General features: G+C 48.8%; 1 protein-coding gene across 2 annotated transcripts; it reads right to left on the bottom strand.

Moving 5' to 3' along the window:
- Positions 1-1,165: 1,165 nt before the first annotated feature.
- On the bottom strand, positions 1,166-20,525 carry ATG4B (autophagy related 4B cysteine peptidase). Of its 2 annotated transcripts, XM_062499422.1 has the most exons (13): positions 20,483-20,525; positions 15,183-15,281; positions 14,668-14,739; positions 12,574-12,672; positions 12,065-12,166; positions 11,592-11,664; positions 11,173-11,252; positions 7,701-7,897; positions 6,653-6,731; positions 5,819-5,964; positions 5,143-5,199; positions 4,715-4,808; positions 1,166-2,903 (listed from the first exon to the last, which is right to left on the bottom strand). In XM_062499422.1, exons 1-13 carry the CDS (start codon positions 20,490-20,492, stop codon positions 2,830-2,832), a joined length of 1,182 nt encoding a protein of 393 aa, XP_062355406.1. In that variant the 5' UTR covers positions 20,493-20,525; the 3' UTR covers positions 1,166-2,829. The 2 variants fall into 2 exon arrangements, with proteins under 2 accessions (XP_062355406.1, XP_062355405.1); XM_062499421.1 differs by lacking the exons at positions 1,166-2,903; positions 4,715-4,808 and having other exon boundaries at positions 4,815-5,199.
- Between the last annotated feature and the right edge of the window lie 443 nt (positions 20,526-20,968).

Genomic DNA, 20,968 nt, shown 5'->3' on the forward strand with positions numbered 1-20,968 from the left:
CTTAGTTCAGGCACTAAATCCAAGGACAGCTGTTTGCTGAAGCTGTGGAAAAAAAGGAGAGGTGAATTCAAGCCTCCACCCCAGCTGTGCAGTGCTGGACAGAGCTATGAGCAGGTAAGAGCCTGAAATAGATGGATGAGCTCATAGCAAAGCCAGTTTAGAGGACAAATGGCACATAAGTTATTTTAGACTGGCCAAGATGAGAGGAATAGTCACTTGTGGCTCCTGCACACACCCCAGTGCAGTTTGCAACCAGGCCAGCTATGAATCACCTAAATCACCAGAACAAACTGGAATGTTAATTATTTGCAATGGACACTGAGAAATGGGCATGTCCAGGAGAGTTCCCAAGTCTCTGCTGGATGTTTAACTCACCTTCCAGTAGGGTGGATTGCTCTGGTCTCCACAGACAAAATCCTCTCTAACTCAGAGAGAAGCAGATTGAACTGATTCACGAGCAGGGAGGAGAGGCTAAGTGTTTAAACCAAAATTGTTAATATCAACATCAGGTACAATGGCAAAAGCTGCTGCCTTCCCTCCACAGCTGCCCAGCACTTGGCAGCCAGACACGCCTGGTGGAGGAGGAGGTGAGCCCCTGCAATGCTGTATCAGGCCCTGACAGCAACACTGGGACAAGAAAACACACTGAAAAGCCAGAAATACTGGTTAAAGATCTAAGATGAGCTTAGCTCTGTTATTGGGGTTGTGTCAACACTGAGGTAAAATCTTGTGTGGCAGAGCTGTCCTTAAACAAAACCATGAACATGAAATAAGCAGTAGAATCATAGACTGATTTGGGTTGGAAGGGGATCTTAAGGGATCATCTTTTTCCATGGGCAGGGACGCCTTCCACTAGACCAGTCTGCTTTCAAGCCCTGTCCAACCTGGCTTTGGACACTTCCAGTGATGGGGCAGCCACACTTTCTCTGGGCACCCTGTGTCCAGGGCCTTCCCACCCTGAGTGAAGAATTCCTTCCCAATATCCCATCTAACCCTGCCCTCTAGCAGTGGGAAGCCATTCCCTCTTGTCCTGTGTCCCTGCAGGCTCTTATCCAAAGTCCTTCTCCAGCTCTCTCTTGGAGCCCCTGTACACCCTGGAGTTTTCTGGTGTACTGCATACTACCCACCACCACCTTCAACGTGTGCAAGGACATCAGGACAGGCAAAGATTTTAGATCTGTTTATTCAGATAGAAATTGAAAGCAGATGAATGGAGCACAGCCCCACTTCCTCTGCTGCCTCTTCCCCTGACTACAAGAGAGAAGAGAAGCAAGCAGAAAGCAGCAAATAATAATTTAGTGACAGAAGCATTGTGGTTCCCAGTTCAAACCTCTGCTTTCAGGTATCACAGGGACAGTTAGAGCATCAGTAGGTCAATCACAGGGGAAACAGGTAATTTCTAGCCTGGTGGCACCACCCTTGGGAACACCACCACCATGTGACAGGTTCCAAACCTGAATGCACAAACCTTGTAAACAGGGTTGCAGTGTGCAGCACGCACCAAGGAAACTATGGCAGCAACTTCCCTTGCAGTGTGCATGGAGACAGCTCTCCTCCATGGGTTACCTTCCTCTCTGTGGAGAAGGGCCCTAGGCAGAGCTACCATCTTAAAAATGTCCAGTATATTTGGACCTTCACAAGGCATTCTGCCCTTCTTGGGATGGTTACCTGACAGGGTTTCTCCAGGTTAGCTCCTACAGCACCTCTGGGCACACTCTGCAGGGAGGGGAGCTGGCAGAGGCAAGGTACTGACACAGCTTGGAAATCTACTCGACCTTCAGGCACCTCTTCTGCTTTGGAAAGGGAATGTCTGACAAGAGTAGCTGGAGGAAGTGCTCACCAACCCACCCAGGGTACCTCAAGAGGTTTTACAGCTTGGGTTTTTGGCAGGACAACATCACTCCCCTATTTGCCATGCCAGCACACTGGGGGACAGGCAGAAGAAGCCTGGCACATGCCTGGCAGATCTCTGGTGCCCTGTTTCAGCTCTCCCAGCTCTGGATTATTTTTTCCAGGGCTGTGGAATTCAGTTTTCCGTTCAAAGCAGCTTTCCTGAAGGTACTTGCTGTGAGACTTTTCCATTGTAGAAGCACATGGTTTGACTCGCTGAGCAACACATTTTCTATTCTTCCATTATTTAAACTAGGATTGAGATGCTCCCCAGCAGCACAACACTGCTCCACACTTCACTTACTGAATTCACAGTCACTTAGAAGTTCCCTCAATTGCCTTTCCATAGCGTGTGAACAGGAGAGGTAGTGCTGAGTGTCCTGCAGAGCATGAACAGGAGTTGTATCGTAGGGACCTGCACTCCGGAGGCTTCACAGCTGTCTGTGGGATGTGGCTGCTGTTCCCTGGCATTGTGAGCTGCAGTCCAGGCTGGCCAGTGAGAAGGGAAGCTGCTAAAGGCATTAACTGGACGTTTCTCCTGCTAAATGACGGGTGGGCTCTACTTAAGCTTCAGAGGGGAGTTCCCATGGAAGGATTCAGCGCTCTAACAATTTCCGTGCCTCCCCTGGAAGGCTGGGCTGACCTGCTGATGTAACAGGCTTTGAACTCCTAAGCACCACTGCATCCACTTCCAGCAACTGTTTGCTGCTGAGAAATTCCAACTGCAGCCAGTAAGGCTGTAACACCCTCTGGGTTCTTCATCCCACTGCAGACACTGTGCGCTCCGCTCCGAGGCTGCACGGAATGCCAGGATGGACGGGAGGCAGGGATGGCAGCAAGCGCCTATGAAAACCGGTAGCCCCAGGCTCTCGAAGGAGCTTCCCTCCCCCCTTCTCCCCACACATACATAAATTTGTAGAGTCAGTTTCCTATTTGTTTTCAAAGGGACAGGATTTCAAAGTCTTCATCTTCCGAGTCGAAGAACCTTTCCAATCTGTCGGCATCAGAGGAGTCTGGAAGAGAAGAAGAAAGCGCTGCCTCAGTGGGATGCTGTTGCTGTCAGCGAGACCAGCAGCTGGAGAGCATCACAGTTTGAGTGCCAAGTGCCTACAAGTTCCAAAACTCGGTGACAAACCCAAACGAGGGCTCTGAGGAGGGTAAGAACATGTAAGTGGTATGGAAAAATGCACTGGAGAGAATTATGTGGAGCACAGAAGCACGGCATCTTTCACAGATCCAAACACATTTGTGCTGCTACTGTTTTGCACAACCTTCCTGTGCCCCAGCTCTGCACTAGCAGGAGACTGTTCTGCCTCAAGAGGCTCAAAACAGAACTTGCCCAGGTCTGAACCAATACCCATGAAAATTTCTGTCCCAGTTAAGAGATACATTTACCCCTATGTATTAGAGAATAGTTTCTACAATGGTTGTTTTTGGTGCAACTGTTAGGGAATGTAATTACATGATACACTCTCCTAAAAGCAATTAGTACAGTTGACTTTGTGAGGAAAGGTAATGTTAGTAGATCCCACCCCTCCACCCTTCCAGCTGTATGGTGAATAAGGAGCTCACACTTAAAGGGGAAGGAAGCAACTTTAGCACAGGGGGAAGTAAAGGAGAAACCTTTTATTAGTTTAGGCTGGACAGTTACAGAATCCAAGAATGGTTTGAGTTGGAGGGGACCTTAAAGATCACCCAGTCCTGCCCCCCTGCCATGGCCAGGGACACCTTCTACTATCCCAGGGTGCTCCAAGTCCTGATCAACCTGGCCTTGGACACACATCCAGGGATGGGGCAGCCACAGCTTCTCTGGGCAACCTGTGCCAGGGCTTCACCTCCCTCACAGGGAAGGATTTCTTCCCAATATCCCTACCCTCTGGCAATAGGAAGCCATTCCCCCGTGTGGTGTCACTGTGTGCCCTCTCCAGCTTTCTTGGAACCCCATTAGGCCCTGAAAGGGGCTCAAAGTTCAATTACTCCTTCTAGTGAGACACAGAACTAACAGAAATGGAATGGCCTTGGCAGATAGGAGAGGCTCTACAAGCCAGGGAAGAGAGAAGGACAAGTAGTCCATTACAGAAACATCTTTAAGAGTAGGAAACACAAAATTAGGGACAATTTAAGACAGGCAAGGATCAATTGACAGTTTAAGGGAATTGAGCACTCTTAATAGCAAAGGACAGTGCAATAATGAAAGCTTTTAAGGAAGGAGGGCAGAGAGAGAGTGAGAGGGACCAGAAGTGCAGGGTGCAGGTTGCCAGGAGGCCGCCCAATGCCTGGTGACAGGATAGGCTTGCCCAGCCAATGGCATTGTCTCCTGCAACGTTTGCTCATGCTACTGATGTGATAAGCAGAGCCTGACAGGCAAGATTAGTGCCCAGCACTTGTCCCTTTTCCCACTGGTAGTGGTACATGCCAGGAAGGAGTGCCTTATGCTGGAACTAAGTGCGACCAGCCCTGTCTTGGAGCATTTTCATTACCTACAAACTCGTTTTTCAGCCTTTTCACTGGATACTTTTGATTCCTCCAAGCATCCCTTCAGAAACCAGAGAGTCACACTGCCCCAACAGCCTATGAGTTTGTTTGTTCTTCTGCTCAGTCACCATCACCATTAACAGACTATTCTAAAAAACATCCTGACACACTGTGGGACCTGCAAACCTCTAGCTGAAAGACAAAGAACTACCTCAATTGACCCAAGAACTCCAGGTTAAATTCCAGGTGGAACAGGAACATACTAGAAGTCATCATGTGCTTCCACACAATTTCCAGAAACCCAAAGGGACCAGCTCACCCTCGGCTCTCCCTCCCTGCATGGCCTCACCTGGTGTGAGGTTCAGGACGTCAGGGTTGGAGAAGTGTGAGGGCTGGCGTTCCACCAGCTCGAACATGGGCAGCGCTCCTCTGACCAGGGACAGCTGTGGAGACAGAGCAAAGCTGTGAAAACCAACAGCTCTGCACTGCTGGTGCACTTCAGGGGTAATAATGATCTATTGGGACTTCACTGTAGCTGGAAAAATGTTTTTTCTACCTGAAACTCCTTTTCCAGGGATAGAAAATCAGAGACTCATTAAAGTTGGAAAATAACTCCAAGATCTTTGAGTTCAACCATTCTGCCAGCACTGCCCATATCACTAAACCATGTCCCCACATGCCACATCCACATGCCATTTGAACACTTCCCAGGATGGGGACTCCATCACTTCCCTGGGCAGCCTGTTCCAATGTCTGACCAGATCTACAAACACAAACCTTTTTGATTTGCTGGCACCAGTCATTAAAGTCTGCCTCTGTGTTGCAGAAAAAGCCCTGAAAAAAAATGGAAGAAAAATACTTCATCTTTCTATATTTTAGATTGATCACTTCAGACTTAAGGCCCTGTACCTACACCAAGTAACATGATCAGGACTGGAAGCAGTTACTACTCCTGACTGCCTTGGTTTAAAAACATGCCTCACACCACCCTGTTAAACTGAACACTCCACAAAGGCTTGATGTGACCAGGCTATCCAAGTGCTAGAATCATCAACATTTTCTTTACTGGAGAAGGAAAACCAGGAGGAACACGGGAAACAAAAGGCAGGCATCTCATGTTCAACAGAAAACAAGCCATGGTGCATCACATGGATTCAGGAATGGGCTCAAATCTGCCCATCCAAAGGCTGGAATCAAAGCCTAAACTAAACCCAAGAGAATGACACTGCTCCATGAGGAATGGTATTTAACTGCCATGCAAGGGGACTACCCTGGGACAAACCACTCTCTGTGATGAGCTGCTTTACCAATGTCACCAAAACCCAGGGCAGCACTTGCCCAGAACACTGCAGAGTACCCAGCTCTTCACCACTGCCTCTGCCAGCCCCCTGTGGAACAGGGGGACCCCAGCAGTGCCCCTGGGGTGATGGGGAACAGGAGGAACAGGACACACCACGGCAATGGAGGGGTCAAGCTCGGCGATGCTCATCCTGCACGGAGGGTGCTGGCAGTGGAAGCTCTCGTCGGGGAGGCACCCGCTGTCACTGGGCTCCACTGCTGGCTGTGTGGTGTGGGGATCCAGGTAAATGAGCTCCTCACCTGGGCACAGAGGCAAGGACACATCAACAGGGAGAACCCTGCCAGAAGGTGGGAAGTGGTGAAAGAGGAGGAAGAGTAATGGCAGAGCCAGCTCTCATAACCACACAGAGGAATCCACATTCCAGGGACATCTTGCTTTCAGCCATCCCCCAAATGCTTCTCAGCCAGGCACAGCTGCCAGCACAACCATGGTGGCCACTTCACTGTGACACCCTGGGATTGAGGCACAGGCACTGTTTGGGTACTGTTCCTGCTCATCCCCCTCCTGGGTGAGCTCAAACAAACCCCAGAAATCTAAAGCACAAATAACCTGAGGTCTCTGGCAGAGAGGAAACCAGAGGGAAGGAGGAGAGTTATTATAAGAGTTCACAGGATTTGAGGGACACCTGAAGAAGAGTTAAATCCAGCCAAGCTGCAGAGGGATGTCAGCTCTGAATGCAGGAAGCAGGCTCTGTGCACTCCACAGACCAGACTTAGTGTTATGCAGTGGAAGTTCATAGCCACTGTTCAAATCTGCATCACTCAGGTGAGAGGTTCAGCCCACAGCAGCCTTCCACACTTCCAGGAGGAAAGGAGAACCCTGCAGCATGCACTACAGGCTAAGCAGAAGAGCTGTGCCACCCCACAAGCATTTTTTTAGCCGGGGAGAGATTCTTTGGATAGTCTTTGCAGTCCTCTGGGCACTCACCTACATAGCCAATGAAGTAGTGAGCACTGTTTGGCTTCCCTCCAATCACTCCCAGGGACTGGGGCATCATGAAGCAGTGCTGGAAAAGCAACACAGAAAACACACAGCTGACAGACAGTGAAACAGCAGGTGGGAACAAAGGCAAACATCCAAAATGCAGTGGGAAAGATGGACAGGGACATGGAAAACATCAACTCTAGCAGCAAAACCAGCCATTTCTGGAGAAAAACTCCATCAGGCTGCAACACAGGGCTTTCTAGGAACATGGAAGCAGCTCAAAAACACTTAACTGCTGACAGGAGTAGACAGGTGGACCAAATGAAAGAAGCTGCACTACTCCAGGACTTGGTATGGGCAAGTCCTGGCTCTGCTGCAATCATTGGCAAGATCCCTGGAACTGTCATCAGGTTGCAACAGTGCTCTCAAGGGGGGAACAATCATTCAGGAAACAGTTTAAGTTCCTCATCACCTGGAGCAGCCAAGCATGATCTACTGAGTTAAGGGAAGTAACCTCCTACAAATCTGAATCTGGAGGTCTCTTACCCAAGCTCAGAGCTTGCTAGCATTGTGATCCCTGTCTTGTGCACACCCTACACATTCTGCAGCTTCTCAATACTCAAACCTGCAACCACCTGACAGCTCTTAGCCTCAGTCTGCAGCACAAACTTCAGCATCTGAGCCACAGGGAGTGTGCAACACAACACTGTATTAACTAACACTCAGGTAACCACAAGAAGGGGACACTTTTGCTAAACAAAGGCTTCAGAAGGTTGGTACCACCTGCATGCAAATAGGGGCTGACATTTAAGCTGTGAAGTAAGATCCTCAAAAGAAAAAAAAAAAAAAATCAACCAACCCAACCAAAAAAGGCCCAACCCCTCAAGCCCCTCAATTTTCCTGACCACAGCTTGCAAGAACCTATCCTGACTTCTGACAAGGATTGTCTCTGAACACATTTTTCTTTTGCAATGACTTCTGAGTAATTACTTAATTCCCAACAGGATTCTTAAGCATCACCCCAACAGGAATTCAGCTCCTGACCCCCTACCTTTAGTGTTTCTATATAGGCTTCATTGATCTCTGTGAGCCCGAGGCGGAGAGGTATCAGCAGCACCAGTGGTTTCCACAGGCCGAGCCTCTCTCTGAGCCCCACATCCTCTGGGCACCCATTAGAGAGCACGTCTGACTCCAGGGCAGGGCATGCTGCAGCTCCAGAACACAGCACACTGGACTGGCACAACCTCCCTAAGGAAAGGGAACAGCAGCACAAAGCATCAGGACTCTGTTTCCAGACCTTGAGGCATTCCTCTGATCAACAACTGCTCTTCAGCAAAAGCCTACAGCATTTAAACCCAAGAAGAGCTTGAAGAGGTCGAGTGCTGGGGCTGTGTGATGTGTGTGCATGGCTGCTGCAGGGCTCACCCTCAGCTGAGCTCACACCAAGCCACAGCACCTTGTACTCACACCTACCAACTGCTGGGCAGTGAAAATGCAAATTCTTCCAGAAAGGTGAGCAACCAACCACCTGTGCCAACAAAGCTGGACGAGTTGATTAGCAGGTGAGACAACTGTCGTGAATTCACAAAGCTTGTAGGTAGAATGAGGAAAGTTCTGGAGTGTCCAACTCTGGAGGAGTTTACAGAGGGTATCAATGAACTGAGTGAGGACAGCACACAGGAAATACTCCCCTGTAATTCAGCGCTGTAGCAAGATACAAACATGGTATCTGTCTAGAGTAGTTATAACTTCCCTAAAAGTTACAAAAACATTCATAAATTTTGTTGGGGATCATTCACAAGCTACTTTACAGACCTAAAGCAGTATGGTCATTAAACTCTGCAATTTCAGCATGAGCTCTGCCTCTAAGATATGGGGCAGCAGAACTCCTCAGGGCATACACATGACATAATCACTCTGCACCCTCATCCTAAAGGCTTGACAAACACACAGCCAGGCTGTAATGCACCCAGGTTATGTAAATTCTGATCCAGAAACAACTCCAAGCCTACCTGTCTCACTGGCCAATTTAATTACTTGCTGGGTGTTTGAAAAAAAAGAACAAAACAAACCCAACCCAAATCCCAAAGAAACCCACAGCATGATTAAAGAATCATGAAGCCAAGGCAGTTGGGCAGAATGCCAGAGGCTCATTTAATTTTTTTCCCAGCCTAAATGGAATGCCAGGACACTGTAGCAGGTAGGGCATATGTAAACAAACACCTTAACCACCAGCCATTTGCCATTGCAGCTGGGTATTTGTTCACTACTCAGAGCTTCAAACCCAGCTGAATGAGGAGAATATTACACCCAAATTCAGAAGAAATAGGACTTTGATCCAAAGCCTCAGGAGGAGAGACAACCTGCACAGATGTTTGCAGTTCCTCCCTATACTGTTCCTCAAGAAGGGAGATGATGTATGTGTGTGTGGGATGCACATACACAGTTACCAGAGGTTCTGAGGAAACTCAAACTCATTATTTGTAGCAATTTCTCCTGTTAAAGCAGGTTTTTTGTTGCAGTAGCCCCCCTGTCCAGATGATTTGAAATCAGCTGCCAGGCCAGGGCTGTTGCTGAATGGGATGTCACTGCAGGTTTCCTCATCAGGCAAAGCACATGGCAATCCTGTGCTGTGCATGAACATATTTACCTGCAGTTTAAGCAGCAGAGAGCTTGGCACAGGCTAAATTCACCTTGCTATCTGGCAGGCTTTGCAGTTCTGTGGTGCCACAGCAGAGCTGAACCTGCCTAAAACTTCCCAGCTGGATCCAAACCATTTACTGTAAACATATTCCAACAGATCTGACACCAACACCTCTCCTGCTGCAGCTGCTGCTGGCAGGTACTGACTTTAACTGTCTTGGATTCTCACCACCTTTGTGATGCACAGGATTCTCCTCCATCTCAGGCCCAGCTAAGATGCCCTTTCTCATGCAACACTGACACAGAAGGGATAAAGATTATTGTTTGTTCACTGCTGTAACAAAAGGCACTTCCTGTGAACCTCTGGCTGAACCCTGTAAGTGACTGAATTAACAGATGTATGAAACAACATTACTTTTATCCACAATGTTTGGGCCACAAAGTATCAAACACAAACCTACAGACCCAACCCATCAGACCCGCTCACACAGTGACTTTCAGGCCCTGAACAGATACATTATGATCCACATTTGAGGAAGACAAGCACACACCCCCCTGCCCATGAAAAGTTCTACGGACACGTCACTTGAAGCAGCATCAGTGCTGAACCACCAGTGTCACACAGACAGAGCCTGCAGCACACCTGAGCCTCATAGCCAGCATGCTTCAGCTCTAGAAGTGGTATTTGCAGGCTGAAGATGAAAGATAATCCAATTTCTGTTTTAAAATTGGCCTTTTTTTTAAGCAAAGGGAATCAGCACATACCTTCAGCTAAGGTTAGCCACACACTTCTCAGTCAGATCCAACAGAGACTACGTGACAAGAGATGTGACTTGATAAAGTGACTGTCCTGCACTCCAGGCAAAAACTGCCTGGCTATTGATCTTGGCCTTGTGGCAGCCAAGACAGCCTAAATGGTGCCTGCAACACTCACCTGTAACCCTACACCAGCTGTTCCAGAGCACTGCCCTGGCAGAAACACTGCAAGGTTTGTGCTGGGTGGGCTCATTGCCTCAGGAATTAGCCTGAAGCAAGCCATGGGAAGGCTGCTGAGGCCAGGACCATGCAGGGTTGCAACAACCAGCAGAGCAGGTGCTCAGCTTTGTAGTTTTGGTTATTGCAGCCAGGGCAAGCAGGCTCAGGATGGGCAAGAAGAGCTGCTCAGCCTCCAGAGCCAGCCTGTTGGCTGGATGCCCCAAAGAACAAACAAAAAAAGGAAGAAGAAACCACTAGTGAATATTCCTTAAAATTATAAGAGTGGTGGACTCCTTTCTTATCCTCTCCCCATACCAATTTTGGCCCTTTTCCTCTTCAGATCTGTTCAGGCTTTTTTTACTCTGTCCAAAAGCAGAACACTCCCTACCAATTATGTGAGAGAGGAACATAACCATTTACTGCTTGCTCCTTGTGGCCATAAACAAGTCTGACACTGCCTAGCAAGCAGCTCCCATATGTTGTCTGAAGGTCAGCAAACCTTCTCTCCAGATCCAGAGATATCATCAGATGAAAGTCAAACATGGCCCTTCCTTACCCTAGAACAGCAATTCTCATGTTGTTTTAGCACACCTGGACACAGCTTTCACAGATCACAAGTGCTGGAAGGGACCTTAAAGCCCATCCTGTTCCACTCCCTGCCATGGGCAGGGACACCTTCCACGGTCCCAGGCTGCTCAAATCCCCATCCAACCTGGCCTTGGACACTTCCAGGGATGGGACAGCCAAAGCTTCTCTGGACAACCTGTGCCAGGGACTCAGCACCCTCACAGGGAACAACTTCTCAGAGACAGAAAAGGTACTTCCTGCTTGTTGTGCTCTCCAGCTTTTTTTCTGGGCTCTTGCTGCCCAGGATATACCACATTCTACCTCCATGTGACACTTACGGATTTCTTCCATCACCACTGTGTTGTCCATGGCTATGTGTACTGCCAGGGAGCTCCACGTATCAAAAGTTGCAAGTTTTCTAGAGGAAAATTAAAAACAAACAAGTATTAAAGGATTAATACAACTACAAGGCAAAGACAGTGGTATATCAGAGAGGAGAACCTGGATTAGGAGAGACTGGTGTTACCAATTATGCTGTGAAATATGCTTTGACCTGGGAAAGGTGCTGTTAGGCAATTCCAGCCTATTCCAGGGAGCTGCCTGCTCATCTAACAACATGAAGGGAGAATGGCCAGAGGAGGGAGGGTGTTATTAAGGGCAGCCCATGCGCCAAAGCCAAGGCAGAACCCTGTCAGCTCACACACCAACCAGCCCCAGTGCCTGACTGAACAGAGAAAGGGAAAAGGGCAGCACTTACTTGAGCACCTGCGCGACCGTGTTCGGTCCGTACCACTGGCCTATGGATTTTCCTTCCCCGACTCCCATCTGGGCTGTGTCACAACAAAAACACAAAATAATACAGTCAATAATTCCACCCACACTGAATCCCTTCCTAATCAGGTTTGTATTTAATAGGGAAGAATTCTCACTTGGAAACTTTATTCAATCAGCAGTATGTATTGTTTCATGGGGGTGAGAAGCACATCCTGAAGGACTGCAGAGCAAATTCTTTCCCCAAAATGCAGCAGCACCGAAGTTCAAAGGGCAGTGATGCCTCAGAAGAAGCTTTACTCAGTGTTTGATCACTAGACCACCTCTATGACCTGAGTTATGTTCACCCCACATGAAACACTGGAACAGGCTGCTTCCCTGATTTTTCAGGGAAGTTTGTATCAAGGTGAGAGCCTTCCTTAGCCCATTTGCTGCATCTGAACATTTATTTCTTCTTACCTATCTGGTGAATGGAGTAGTAGCTGTCTTTTTTGTCAATGAAGGCATTAAGAACGTTGAAGTAATTATCCATCTGCTTCTTCCCTTTTATCCACCTCCAGTCTAGGACAGACAAGGGATATTTGAAATAAACATAGTACTTATTAGCAACCAGAGCCTGCAAGCTGCAATTCTCTTCCTGTGTCTTGACCAACTCAATTTTCACGCTGTCATATTATTACTAAGTATCCGAGGCATTCCCTAAAGCAAAGGGCTAAGTTTAAAATAACAGAAAACTTTCATACAGCTGGGGTAAGGTACCATCACCCATGGGAAATCAAATAAACAAACACAAACTCAGAAAATACAAATATCCCTGGGGAGCAGCCCTGAACTTGAGAAGAGTGAAGAAAAAGTTATAGAGCCCTCAGTGATTCCCAGCTGTGTCCTTATTATCTCTGTTCTTCCAAGTGCTGCACTCATGGGAACACATGGCTCTGGAAGTCAGTGTGGGCTGTGCCCTGGTTTACCTCTTCCCAAATGCCTGCAGACCAAGGCCTGAGCAAAGATCATCTGGCCACAGCGCAGCATGCAGCCCCAGCCTGTGTCAGAGGTGGGACCGGTTCCTCCTGGAAACAAGGATGGAAAAATAAACAGGGAATAGTAAGACAGTGCCAAGAGGGAGAGGAATGAATGGGCAGAGGTTCACCAAGAAATGAGGCAGGGAATGAGGACTAGCTTAACTCACACACCCAAGACTGAGAACCAAAAGTGTGGTTATTGATGAGTAACTTAGTGGCATCCCTTAAAAACAAATAAATAAACTCCTTCAACACTAACTGAAAGGGGAAAAAAATTCCAAGGGAAATCCAGACAACCCAAGAGCGCTGAATTTCTCAGGAGAAGAACAGCCCTTGAGCCTGGCTGCAGACTCTCAGCCCAGTTCAGACACGTTTCTACACAAAGGTGTTTGTTAAAGATGATTCTTGTAATCCTCATCTTGAGAAGGCAACTCATCATGCAGAACAAATCAGTCCCAGGGAATTCCCGCATCAGACGTGGCTACGAATAACACTTCAAAGTGAACAATGTAGTCAGGCCAAAAAAAAAGGCACCAGCAAAAAAAAAACAAAAACCCTACCCTAGCAGTGAAAAAAAAGACACATCCTACATACTGTTGGAGAAAAGTGGTTATCAGCTCATGCTGGAAAGTCTTAAGACAAAGGACACAAGGCTGAAAGCATTTCCCTGACAGACCTTCCAAAGGAAACTACTGTTCCTCCACTGCAGCTCTGGCTGTTACTACAAAAAACAGAGATCAAATGTTCAGTGTGATCACAGAAGGTAATCTGTGCGTGGGCACAACTTCTGCAATTCTTTGTAATGCTGCTTTCTTCTTTTTGTCCCAAAGAAGGAGAAAAAAATCACCTGGAGGACTATTTCAGTTTCTCAACGGTCACCAGTTGTCTTCTACTTCACCAGTAATTCACAACACAGACAAATTCCAAAAGTGATAATGCTTTACAAAATTAGCACCAGACAGTTACCAAACCCTTATAATAATTAAGTGTGCTAGTACAGAGGAAGGGACAAACAGTGGCAGGGATGACTGGGAGAAAAAATACTGAAAAAGGTTTACTGTAAATGACATGCAGATCACATCTATGGTTTAAATGGGATATGACTCAGAAAATGGGGTCTGTCTTCACTCCACAGCCTTTAATGACTCACAAGGAAACTAAAATTGTGTCTGAGAGCCAGTTAAACATGTGCTAACCCTTTGTTCTCAAACATATGTTTAAGTATGATGCACAAACATGAATTTTAAGGGATTAAACTGCATCAAAGATGTCTCAGAACTTGTGAGGCAGAGGGCTTCCCTGCAGGGAAAGAACAGTACAAGCCGGAAGGACCAGTTAGGAAAAAGTCTCTTTTCCAAACCTGAGCCATGTTCCTTTTCCACTGACTGCTGGGGATGACAGTGACAGAAGGGGGACATGGGTAGGCCGTGGAGCCCCATTTACCTGCTTTTAGATCTCCTCTGATACACCTTGCACCCAGCACACAAACTCAAACCCCAGAGGAAGCCTTGCAGAATCTCTTAAGGAACCAAGACATCTTCCTTCGAGCTCATGGAGAAATATTCCCCTATCACTACAGCTCCTGTGTGAAACAGACACTTCAGGCTCCTAACTCCCCCTAGACAAACAAAAACCCCAAGCAGAGCCTGGAGCAGATGCACAAAGGCAGCAATTTCTCTATCATTTTCTAGGTTTCATCATTTTTATCCACTTCAAGCCTAAGACCATCATTCAGTAATATTTCACACTAGAATGATGAAGAATGTGATGAAGTACAAAAATCCTCCTGTGTTGCCTAGAACAAGAGCATATTTCCCAAACTCCTCCTTATGTCCTTTTAAAAACCACTGCTATCCCTCCTACCCAAGGGGATGAGGAATTCTCATTATCAGATAAACAAAAAGTCTGTCTAATCAATTATATGAAGCACATTTCAGACTCTTATGAATGGAAATGATGTCATGTTTGTGGGGACTGTTTTATTTGGGATAACTGGATTACAACCATTTCCAGGATGTCTTTAGATTCCTGCAGAGTACATACCAATAGCAGGGAAGTTTTTTCTGTAGGTGAACCAAAGCCGTGAGGTCACATCCAACAGGATCTCCTCTTTCTCTGAAAAGTGTTCAGCAATGGAAAGGCACACACATGAGAGGGGCACCAACACAGCTAAACCCACTTCCCACTCACCCTCCCAAAGGAATTCTGCTCCTCACAGCCTGCCTGCCCAGAGGGGCAGAGTCTAGCTGAGGAAAAGGGCAGTACTGCTGTGCACAAAGCACTTCCTTTTCCCCAAAAAATAGCTGCAATCAACCCAAAGATACAATGGCCACAGGCAAATTGTGAAGCAGCAAACCATCCTTCTACCCCCTGCGTCCACCATCCTCCCTTCATGACATGTCCCAACAACTTTCATATGGTAACTTTCTGCACAAAAATATTCCAGAGTCCATGGAAATGGCCAGACAGGCAGAAGCATGGCAGCTAAAACCCAAGTGCAACACTAACAAAGTCCTCTGGAGCCTTAAAACATTGCCCTGTGCACACAAAATAAATACCTGTAAAAACACTGTATTTCCGGCCAAGGATCCAAACTGGTTCTTTGGTCTCAGGAAAGTCTTCATACTCAAACCTGAGGGAGTCGTAGGTAAGAGTAGCTAGAAAGAGAAAGGAGAAATCACAGACCTTGGATAGCTTTTCCTTTTGTTTTTAAAACCAGACAAAGCTACAGAGTCAGAGCTGCTGTGGCTCAGTGACTCCCACCCACTCCCAAAGCCCCTGGGTTGGCAGGAAATGGTCCCAGTGCCCTGCACCCATCAGTTCTGGGAGGCACAGAGGTCACCCAGCCCTGGCTCGCTCCTGGCTGCTCCACAGGCAGAAAAGCAGCAGGACTTCCAGGTTAGGCCAGCTCTAGGTTCTGCCTGGGGCAGAAAACATCTAAAACTTCACCTGGCAGCTATACCATTTCCCAGAGCAGAAACCATCCTGCACGTCATCAGCTATAGCATTGATGTTGAGGGCCTCTCTTCCATCGAGCAAAGTGATTAAAATCCTCTTGCAGAGAACATAAAATTGGAGGGAAGAACACACAAAACACAGATCACCTTAAGGTGGAAACTGAAGCTTGCTCAGTCCCTCTTCAAGAGGCACCAAACCCAGCAGAAGCCTTTACAGGTGTCACCCCACAAGGGAACACAGAGCTTTGCAGATGTACTCATGCAAAGGTGACAGGCAAAACTTTTCTCTCTTTTACTGGTTCCTTTCACAGCTTGGCATCCATCAGTACCTAAAAATCCATCCCATTCCAGGACCATGACATAACAACCCAGCAGCCCAAGCTGCCCTTGGATCAGGGCAGCTTAAACTGTTGTGCACATGGGACAAACAACAAGGAAGAAAAACCAGAGGAGTTAGATGAGCTGTGCTCCACTAGATCTGTGTTTGGAAACACAGACTTTAAAGTAGCCTGGGAATTCTGGAAAAAGACCCACACAGGCATCAATTCTGTTACAAATCACCTCTAAAATTTAAAGCAGAGCTAAGACAGACTGTTCTGTGACTGTTAAAGTAGCAGCTGAAAACATCCCTCACAGCAAATGCAATAATGTGGTAATGTGATGTGAATTTAAAGGAGGACAAAGGAGTGCATGGCCAAAAACTCCTGTCAACCCCATTCTTTGCAAAAGCCACCCCTCTCCATGGGGCACACCTCTCTTTTGGCTTCTCCAGAGAAACCTGCTGATACATAAGACACTTTGGCCTCCTAATCCAGGTTCCCTGACCTGGAATTCCAGTTCCAAATGTCCAAGAAAACACTTGAGGAGACACCATTACTAAGATCAACTACTGCTTAAGCAGGAACACCAGCAACAGAGATGACAACAGGCTCCTAAATCAAATTTTGAATCAGACTCTGCCTTAATTTCAGCCCACAAGATTTAAAACATGTTCCTTGTGCTAATTAGTCCTTAAGAATATCCCAGGCACTTTTAGGATTGCACAGGCCACATGTTCCCATTGCCACCTCATGATGTGACTCCTCAACAAGTTAAGCAAAACAATTCTGCACAGAAATGCACCCACAAATTACTGCTGCAGTCTTCTCCTCTAACAAGCTTTAGCAGGGAAATGAAGGATTTCTTTCCCATCCATTACCCAAACTTGCAGATTTGGGAAGGTAACCAACGTGATCTTAACATAAAAACTGAAGTTCTCAGGAAGGTTTTAAAGCTCCAAAGAATATTCTGTGGTTTATTTTGTCAGTTCCTAAGCCTGCCATGTATCCAGTTCTCTGTCAGGAGTATCAAATAGCTTCAAGAAAATGAGCGAAACAAGGATGAAGCACAGGAACATCAAGTTATCCACAACACCTCCTTCTCCTTCCCAGCAATATTCCCTGACCTGCTCAAATATCACAACCTCTGCAGCAGCACTGTTTGCAGGGCACCAAGTCTTTAGCAAAGACAAAATTTGCAACTGGACTCTTCACAGCAAGGATCAGCAGCTGGAAAGGGGCTGCTGGAGTCTTTCCCCTTCCACCAAAGCTCTGAGAGGAAGGGGGCAGCAGACAGAGAGGGTTCTCCAGCTGGACCAGCCACGTGTTCAGGGAATGCAGCACATGTGTCATGACACTGCACATGGGGGAGGAGAATCCTAGGCTTGTAGCCCTTCAGCTGAATGCCCAACATCTGCTTCTGTATGTTTAGACCCTGTGTGTGCAGCTGTGCATCCCAAAGAGGTGGTCAGACATTCATGTTGGGATCTGGGGAGAAAGCAGTTGAAAAGGCACAACTACTAAATGCAGGAGTCCAGGTTTCCCTTTAACAGGGAAGAAAATTCAAGAGGTTGCCCCCAGTTAGTATCAAGGACATTATAACGGGAGCAGTAAATTCCCCACAAGGCTTAAGGTCATAGACTGTTTCCTTTACAAGCCTCCACCTTCATATGTTCCAGCACTTTTCCAAAGTCCATTTATGGTGTTATTGCCCAGATGGGCTAAACACCAGCCAATGGGACCTAAACAATTCCAGCAGGGCACAAAGAACATCACAGACTGGGCAGGAGCCTTCCTCTCCTTCTTATAGCCAGGGATGAAGAAGAGAAATACATCTGGAAATTCACCAAGCAGAAATCCTGTTTGAAGCTGCTCCTCTCAGAGCTGCAGAAGCTGGGTGAGATCAGCACATTTCTCAGGCAGTGCTCCAAAACTTCACCTTCAGAAAGCCCTCGGTCTATTTTAATTACCGACCTCTGAGCATCCAGGACAGTGGAGCAGCAGTTTCTGCAGAGAAGGATGTGCAGCCTCTGCACATCAAACACGACAGCTCAACTTCACAGGGTTTTATAGTTAAAAAGCAGAGTGTCAGCCCTGCACAGCTCACCCTGAGAAAGGCAGCCTTGCTTTCCAGGAGTCTTGCACACAATGGGAATGAGGGGAGGCTGGCTGGATCGCTGCCCCATGGGCACACCTTCCATGGGATCTGCAGAACACTTCATCCCAGAGAGCCTCAGCAGGAAAGGCATAGCTTTGTATGTGCCACAACAGAATCCCAGAATGGTTTGGGCTGGAAGGAACCTTAATGCTCAGCTCATTCCACCCCCTGCCATGGGCAGGGACATCTTCCACCATCCCAGGTTGCTCCAAGCCCCATCCAACCCAGCCTGGAACAATTCCAGGAATGGGGCAGCCACAGCTTCTGTGGGCAACCTGAACCAGGGCCTCACCATCCTCACAGGGAATAATTTCTTCCCAATGTCCCACCTAAGCCTGCCCTGTGGCAGTGGGAAGTCATTCCCCCTTGTGGTTGTGCTCCAGGCCCTTGTCCAAAGTCCCTCTCCAGCTCTCCTGGAGCCCCTTTAGGCACTGGAAGGGACCCTCAGGTCTCCCCAGAGCCTTTTCTTCTCCAGGCTGAACACCCCTAGCCTTGCCAGCCTTTCCTCATAGGAGACTTGCTCCATCATCTCGAAACAAAAACAACTCTCTAAATACACAGAATTAGGGTAGAAGATGAAATTCCCCCTCCTTTCTCATAATTTAATCAGCACAGTGAAACACTCGAGATAAAAACATCATCCCAGCTTGTAGCAAACACACCTGGAGGCACAGCTGGGTGCTGGGAGCAGCCCCTGAGTGCTCCTGTCGGTTTGCAAACATGCTGGAGGCCAGACCTGTGACAGTCTGTGAGAGATACTAACTTCATCTCTCACACCACAACCAAAGCCATTTGTTTCCCCATCAAATTTGGGAAACGACTAACAGCAAGTGAAGGCTTGGGTGACTCAAACAGAAACATGGCAGGTGATTTTCCCAACCACCTTGGTCAGTCTGCCTGTTGAAGAACTCACACTAAATACCAAAGCTGAGCTTTGGAGCATGGCACTGGAGGAAAACTAGGCTTTTCCACATCTCCCTTCCCAAGCTGGTCCTGGGGCATCTCCATTCTCTGAAAAGGCCTGGCTCTCACATCTCCCATTAAGGCCACCACAAAAGGCTCACAGGTACCTCACCCAAGGCAAAGGAGGAACACAACTGGATGTGGAACATTTCAAAGAGAGTCAAGAAGAGAAGGTAAATTCACCACTCTAGTAAAAAGCATTGCTGACAAACACCAAACAGCTCAAACCCTTACTTCTGCCCTTTGCAGAAGAAAGATTAAATATTTTCTTTCCCCTAAGCTCTTTCAAACAGGACAAATCCTGATCATCCGAGCAGCAACGAGGAGTTAAGAGACAGACAGCAAGGAAAGTCAGGATACTGAAGTGTGGTGCTTTCTTGAAGGCCTGGTGCAAAAAGTTCCAAGTTTTGCTATCAGCTCCCCGACCATCTCGGGAGCAGGGCTGGACATGAAGAGACTTGAGCCCAGAGATTCTCCTCCTCTCTCGAAGGAGATCCAACCCCACCATCCACCACAGCAAAGTTTTCCTTCCCTTGCACGGCTCGGGAAAGCAAAGGGAAAGCAAACACATCTCTGCAAACACAAGTCCCAGATCAGGTGGTGCAAGTTCACTCCGCGGTCCCCAGGTGTGACACTGGATTCGAGGACGCTTTCAGACGCACCACCCTGACAACAACAACGGCACGAAGGCCAAAACAAGTCAGGGCAGCCCTGAGGAAGGACAGGAGCGACGGATCCCCGGCACACCCGTGCTCGGCGATGCGGAGGAGGAGCCCACGGTGCACAGAGAAGCGTTTGTTATTACAAAACAACACTTATCTCTGCGGAGGGGGTGGCAGCCGCTACTACGCTAAGGCTGGAGGTAAGCGAGTCCCAACACAAGTGCCAAACGCTGATTTTTACTTTACCCCGCACGGAACCAAAATCTCTACCACAAGCAGCTTTGCTAGAGCCCTCTATAAGGGTGATGAGCCGTTGAATCGCCTTCTCACCCCCCGAAAGGCACTCTCTTACCTCCAAGCTGCCTTCTCGCCCCTCAAGCCCTCATGGGGAGCGGGGCACAGCGACACCAGCCCTGTCACCGCTCCCCGCTCCGGTTCCTCCCCGCCCCGGGCAGACCCGACCCGGCGGCAGAGCTCCGAGCTTTCGAGGAACGACGGCAGCAGCGGGGATGGGGAGGGCAGGAGGGACTCGCCGCCCGGCTCCGGCCTGCGCTGGCCCACCCCAGCGGCCACACGGCCACCGCCTTCCCTTGTGCCCCACCGGGGGGGCGGCCGGGCCCCAGAGGCCCGCGGCTCCCAACGCCGTGCTCAGGGCGGAAAGCGGCGCATTCCTCGCCGCCCGTCGGGAAGGCAGCACCGGGGAGCCGCGGGCCTCGAGCGGCCGCCGGGCCGGTCCGGGCCGGGGAATCCCGAGGGGAAGCGCGGCCGCCGCGCCGCGGGCAGGGCCCGCCCGGGACCCACCTGCGTCCATGGCGGCCCCGCCGAGGCTGCGGCCGCCGCCGACACTCACGCCCGGCGCGGCCCTTGCGCGGCTGCTGGTGCGACGCGCAGCTCCCGGCCAATGCGAGCGCTGCTCGCCGCCGGGCTCCGCGCCGATTGGCTGTTGGTGGCTTCGTCACAGCTCGGCGCGCCGCGGCTCTCTCTGGGTACAAGGGAGCTGCCATGTTACCGTACGGAAAGGCAAAGCGGAGTGCAGGGAGGCAGCGGGCCGGCGGTGGAGCCGAGGCTGGGGCTGGAGGGCGGCGCGGAGTGTGAGGGCTCCGCTCTTTGCCTACAGCGCAGATGGGCGCGTCCCGTGACATGTATAACTAGAAATAATGTGATCAATGGGCGCTGCCATCATGTTGTACGGACCTGGCCCAGCCCCGCCCCTCATTCCCCGTAAAAGTAACCCTCTCCACTACACCCACTCCACTTGGAGACGCCTTTCACCGCTCTGTTACCACG

Source organism: Cinclus cinclus, chromosome 10 (genome assembly GCF_963662255.1).
Source record: "Cinclus cinclus chromosome 10, bCinCin1.1, whole genome shotgun sequence".
NCBI lineage: Eukaryota > Metazoa > Chordata > Aves > Passeriformes > Cinclidae > Cinclus > Cinclus cinclus.